General features: G+C 40.5%; 1 protein-coding gene across 4 annotated transcripts in view; it reads left to right on the forward strand.

Annotated features, from left to right (window-relative positions):
- satb2 (SATB homeobox 2) overlaps positions 1-5,700 on the forward strand; it is a 41,511-nt gene extending 35,811 nt beyond the window's left edge. For 3 of the 4 annotated variants that reach the window (XM_077580911.1, XM_077580912.1, XM_077580909.1), the window contains exons 13-14: positions 2,304-2,504; positions 3,470-5,700. In XM_077580911.1, the coding sequence (XP_077437037.1) occupies positions 2,304-2,504; positions 3,470-3,958 (690 nt within the window). In that variant the 3' untranslated portion in view covers positions 3,959-5,700. The remainder of the gene's footprint in view (positions 1-2,303; positions 2,505-3,469) is intronic. The other variant, XM_077580910.1, reaches the window with a different exon arrangement.
- Positions 5,701-6,000: the final 300 nt, after the last annotated feature.

A 6,000-nucleotide genomic window follows, 5' to 3' on the forward strand; every position in this document is an offset into this window, starting at 1 on the left:
ATAAACATTTCGTGACAAAAATATGTTTAATATTACATTTGTGGAATATGAGTTATGAAGCAAAATCCAGCCGTTTTTATTCATCTAAGGGGCGGCCATTTTGCCCATTGCTGTCAACTGAAAATGGGGATTGACCAATCACAGCTCACCTGTTTTCTGAAGCTGAGCTGTGATTGGTTGTTACCTGAGACCTTAGACACTGTGATGACATTTTCACTCGGCAGCAAGTGGCAAAATGGCCGCTTGCTGTCGACTGATATTGTTAAAAATGGCTGGATTTTGCTGCTTAAACTCATATTCCACTAAGACAATATTAACCAAAATACTGTATTTAGACTAGTGGGACTGCATAGAACATGTTATTGTCAATCATTATAATCAGTATTTTACCTTGTATTTTGTAATGTTTAAATATAAAAAAAACATGCATGTAAGAACTTTACTTCTGACAAACTGATTCATGGATTTTGTTTTTCCAAATTAATAGATTTTGTTCTTATTTTTGGAACTAGAGGTGTTAAAAGTGGGAGTAAAATAGGCGGAGGCGGTAATGCAGAGTTCCTGGCATCATCCAGCTTGAGTTGGCTGAGCTTGACAGAGACCTTCTTCAACTAATCATTCATGATGCATTAGATGTGAACTGTGATGGAGGAGGGACGGGGGAAAGTTTTTCAAGGAATTTCTCAACTTCTAAATATGTCACTTTCCGTTAAAGAAGGCGAGCATGGGCCAGGGAGGGAAAATATAAACATACCAAATTCCTGTAGGCTGACCATTCATGCACCCCCCGATTGAAACTGGAGCCTGCCCTTGCCATTATTGAAGTAATACCCTGTCATTATTTAAGAGAGAATGACTATTATCTTTGCGTGACTCCTTTAATTTTAATGTGCCGCAGATTTATAGCTGGACATTCCAGTGGTGAAGGGCCCCGCCCTGCTCTTAAAGTGACATGGCCACAACACGCCGCCACCTTCTGACAAACAAGCCAAGTCTCGCAACACTTGATCACGGAGCTGTCGGCGGCAAACATATTCACAATGCCACTCGTCTCCTTAGAACAATTTTCTTTACATGCAATTATCATAAGCTGAAAACAAATTCTTCAAAGCTGTTTAAAGTATATTACATTCACAATACAGAAAATATTTGGCCTATTTTTGTGGTGGGGTGGTAAGAATGCCATCTTTGGTTTTGGAATCTTTACATTTCATAGTCCAAAGAACGAGACAACCAGAGGTTGTTGCTTGGTGCTCATTTTTTCCCCGCGAACCTCGGACCTCACTGGATGAACTTATGGTAAAATATAGGACCATGTGATAGGACTTTATGTTAGTACCTCACCCTGGACGGATAGTTGGCAATGTCATGATTATTATGGTTGGAGAGGAGCATTTCACATAACGTCAAAATTGGATGATACAACTGAAGAGCTATTTTGCAAATGGTTATTAATCCATTTTGATCATCCTGAGAACAATGACATGCAACTCATTTTTTTCTTTTTTTTCCCCTTCAACTTTGTACTTTTTAATTCTCATTTTTGGAGATACATTCCTCAATGATAGTTTCTATTTTGTGGAGTCCTCTTGTTATCAAAACTGAAAAGTGGAGTACCTCAAGGATCGAGCCTTTGACTTCTTCTGTCAAATAGCCATCCTGCAAAGTACCCTTGGGAAAAAAAAGAACATGAGGAACACTACTCACTTGATGTACTAAAAATGAATATAATTAGTAATTAAAAGTTTTACATGACCACAGAACATCCCGCCGGGCATCCTTTAGTAGCTATGACAAATTTGTTCCAATAACAAAAACAAAGTGGCTGTGTATCCATGTGGAAAAAAATTTCAGAACACTATCCTCTCTTAATAATTTAAAATGTACCAAATTACCAACAAATCCATCCAATTCATCTCTCAGATGCAATGCTTTTTTTATGGATGTCATGTAATCCTGAGTGGAAGATACACCATGTCACTTTGAACGAGTTGAAAAAAAATTAATAACTGAGAGACGTGTCAAGTTGGTGTTTCACTAGAACTGCCGCCCTTCATCACATTAGGTCAAAGGTATAATGGATACATGGTAGTTAGACTGTCCATTCGTCTAGCTGGTTAATAGTGCGTGACATGCTGCGGACTGTGAACGCCCTCGTTCAACTTGAGAGCTACTGTGTGCTCAAACAACATGTTAACAATACAGTCTGGTGTTAAAAAAAAAAAACGTTCTTATGGGTCTCATTTCTGCGATTTTCTCCAAGCTGTAGTCTTGATCAGGGGTCATTGCGCCCCATTAATTAGCTCTTTTGCTTTTCTCGGCAGGCGCTCCACAGACCACCCCCGACACAGATGAAGGAGCACCGCTTGTCTCCTATGCGAGAGGAGCTGTTATCGGCCCCTGTTAACGAGGAGGGCACACAGACTGTGGTAACGACCCCAGGATGTGCACAAAACACCACTAGCAGCTCTGGCAGCAGCAAGAAGCCAAGATTGCGCACAAAGGTACCTTAAAAAACTCGATAGGGAAAAGCAAGGTCAAAGGGTCATTGTTTTTACACTTCGGATCCTGCGCACCCCCGAAGGGCACTTTTGCAACTCTGTTAGGAAATCTGCGGTCTAGTTCAGTCCTTTCTCAACTACACCCATTTCTGCATCCTGATTGATTTGGTACATCCGCTCTGACCAACACACCTAAGCCGTGAGTGCTAAGGTATAGTCTTGCCAAGCCACATACTCTGCCAACTTCCTGAAGGCAGGTGTGTTGGCGCACCCCACTCTCGACTCCGTACGCCTAAAACAAGAAACATGTTCATGCAAACTTGGTCAAGTACTTAAAAGTTGTACTTTCAATGAGTATCTAAGAGTTTGGAATCTTTGACTCCTTATTGTTGATAAACAAAACATTTGACCTCTCTGAAACTTTTTGTTTTAGATAACACTTAATAATATAATATAATATAATATAATATAATATAATATAATATAATATAATATAATATAATATAACATAATATAATATAATATAATATAATATAATATTGTTAAAGTCACGTAATCAACAAAGTAAGTTTCAAGTAAAACAAAAGGTAATTAAAATATGCACCAATCTTCTAAAATGGTTGCAGATTTGGAATTCTTGATGAATTCCTTTTCAAAAACAAACCAATTTTGTGAAGTTTGACCCAGTTTCTGAGATTTAAGGGTTCAAAGGAAGGCAGCCTTGCCCCTTTTTACTGACAATGTCAAGATTTGGCAGGCAGTAGCTCGCAAACGCCTGCTCTGATTGACCTAAAATTTGCGATATAATCTTGTCAAATCACTATCAACCAACACACCAAGTTTCATTCAAATCAAAATCTGCTGGGTTAAACTCACTGGGTGATTTGGCATGGAAAAACCTTGTTGCGCTAAAAAGTTATTGCTACTGCGGCTGGACTAAACATTCTCTCCCAATCCACGCATTATAGATCTCTTTGGAGGCATTGGGCATCCTGCAGAGCTTCATCCAGGACGTCGGCCTGTATCCAGACCAAGAGGCCATCCACACCTTGTCGGCACAGCTGGACCTGCCCAAGCACACCATCATCAAGTTTTTCCAGAACCAGCGCTATCACGTCAAGCATCACGGCCGCCTCAAGGAACTTAGCGAGGGGGCTACCGCCAGCGGAGGCGTGGATGTCAGCGAATATCGAGAGGAGGAATTGCTCTCAGGCTCAGAGGATCCCGAGTCCAGTGAGGACGGGGCGGAGGAAATCTACCAGTCTGAGGGGAGTGCTGCTGGAAGCACAGGAGGACTGAACCAGCCTCAAGCTTCCTCCAACTCTAGTCATGGGTCCTCCGGGAACAGCTTGGCCCAGGAGGAGGGCAAGGACAAGAGTCACCCTCGACCAGGTGGTCACCTGGCTCCTGGAAGCTCCTCATCTAGTCCCAGAGAGCAGCCCGACTATCAGAGGTAGAGATGGGCGAACACAACAAAGAAACAGCGAGGGGACAAAAGTAGGACAATGAAACTGATTAATGTATTGATCAATGGAATATGATATAAATGTACAGCTTAAGTAGGCACAGGAATCATAAACCACTGGCCAGAAACATTTCATGATGACAATCTTGGACTAGCTTTTTACTTTGGCCCTGAGAAACGATTAGTGGGCCCCGTGTAAATGTGAACATCTCAATAGCTCAAGTAAAGCTGCTCATGTGGTCAGAAAAATGAAAGTCAAGAGCTCCTGGAAATGGGTTGGCACGGTAGGATCAGCTCGAGCCAAAGACATTCATCTCTTGAGTCTGAGCAGCACAGTCAAGCTGGACCCTCGGAGTCGAGGCGCGACTCTCACAGACTTGGGCCTTGAGACCTCTCGTCAAACCTCAGGACGCACACTTGTGTTTATTGCTGTTCCTTGCCTGAGAAGACCAACCAATCATTCCACATAGCCCTTGAAAATCACTACTAGTCCTATCTAGCACTTATGAGTATTTTGTGGATGTGATGTACCCTTGCCTAGCCTCACCCTCTAACCCACTTTACCATATGCTGTCAAATCTCACCAAACTGTGAGCTTAATAAAGAAACCACAAGATGGACTGTTTTGCAAGGGCACCAAAGCCAAGGAGGATGTGGCGCAAAGAGACTCTCAGCTTCATGCCTTGAACCTTTCCCGGCGCCATTCACGTGTGGCAAGAATAAGCCAAAAACAACAACAAAAAACTCTGGTACTCGTGCGAAGATTCAACAGCCAAGCAATCAGTCACTTTACGAGCGGTAGTCTATCCCTTCCATCACATCCACTGACCCCCCCCCCCCCCCTCTAATTGATGCCCACGGTCTTGTGTCTAACCACACCTTCCCGCACTTAATCCTCACCAACCCTATTTATTGCTATCTTTATCTATGATTATTATTATCATTATTGTTATTATTGTTGTTATCATGGTTATTATTGCTAAGTGCTATTTCTAATTTTTTATGTCTCTGGCTTTAAAATAAGGGCAGTTATTTTGATAACAAGACGCACGAAGGATGGAAAATGGAGGGAGGGTTTTTAAAAAGAAGCAGTTACTGAGTGATATTTGCTGGAAAATAAATCTGTCGTGGTGTTATTTTGTTTGTTGTAGCGACAATGTTCAGAAGAGAAACTTAAATTAAAAAAAGGGGAAATTGTGAATTACTTTGCTGCAGTTGATGACAATCTACTTTTTTTAAACCACGACAGAAATGTGGCAAATCTATTTCTATTCTGTAATGTCTGTAAATGCCCAAAGTGGGATAAATTGTTATCAGTGTATGTCTGTTTTTCATTTTTCAGAGCAACTTTTAAGTGTTTGAGCCAGTATGGAGCGGCAGGGGAGAGTATTTCTCATTTTTTTTGTGTCAACTCAGTGAAATCAGTTTGTTGCATTGTGCCAGCCAAATCCGATCTTGTTTTTTTTTTTTTTTAAAGAGTATTTAAGAAGACGTGAAAAGTGTTTAGTGTTTAACGTCTGGTGCAGTGGTGTACACATATGTTGAAAACATTATGAGGATGAATCGTTTCTCTCATGACCGTACAACCTGCCTTCTAATTATCACGTCACAACGGATCAGATATTGTTGTGCTTTTCTGTAAGACAGGAATCAGGGTTAAAAACAGTTCCGATGAGATCATTTCAAAATGTTCATTCAGTGTTGAAGTGAATAAAATGTGTGAATTTAAAAGAAGTGTCTTTTCTGTCGGAATCCTTATTTATTCCAATTTCATTTGATAGTGAAACGTTGTGGTTTGGGTAAACCAAAAGAATGAATAGAAGACTGCAAAATTTATCATTTTCAATGAAGGTCCTAAAACTATAACTGAAACGGGACAAAACTGTTCAAATGAATAAGCATAAAAGAAACATAAACCAACGATTGTGTTATGATTGCTTTCTAAACACTGAAAAGACAAGGAAAAAAATAAAAAATAAACACTGAAAACACTCAATTTTGTTAGCGTGTGTTTGTCTAAACATATTCATGGTA

Source organism: Vanacampus margaritifer, chromosome 11, assembly GCF_051991255.1.
Source record: "Vanacampus margaritifer isolate UIUO_Vmar chromosome 11, RoL_Vmar_1.0, whole genome shotgun sequence".
Taxonomy (NCBI): Eukaryota; Metazoa; Chordata; class Actinopteri; order Syngnathiformes; family Syngnathidae; genus Vanacampus; species Vanacampus margaritifer.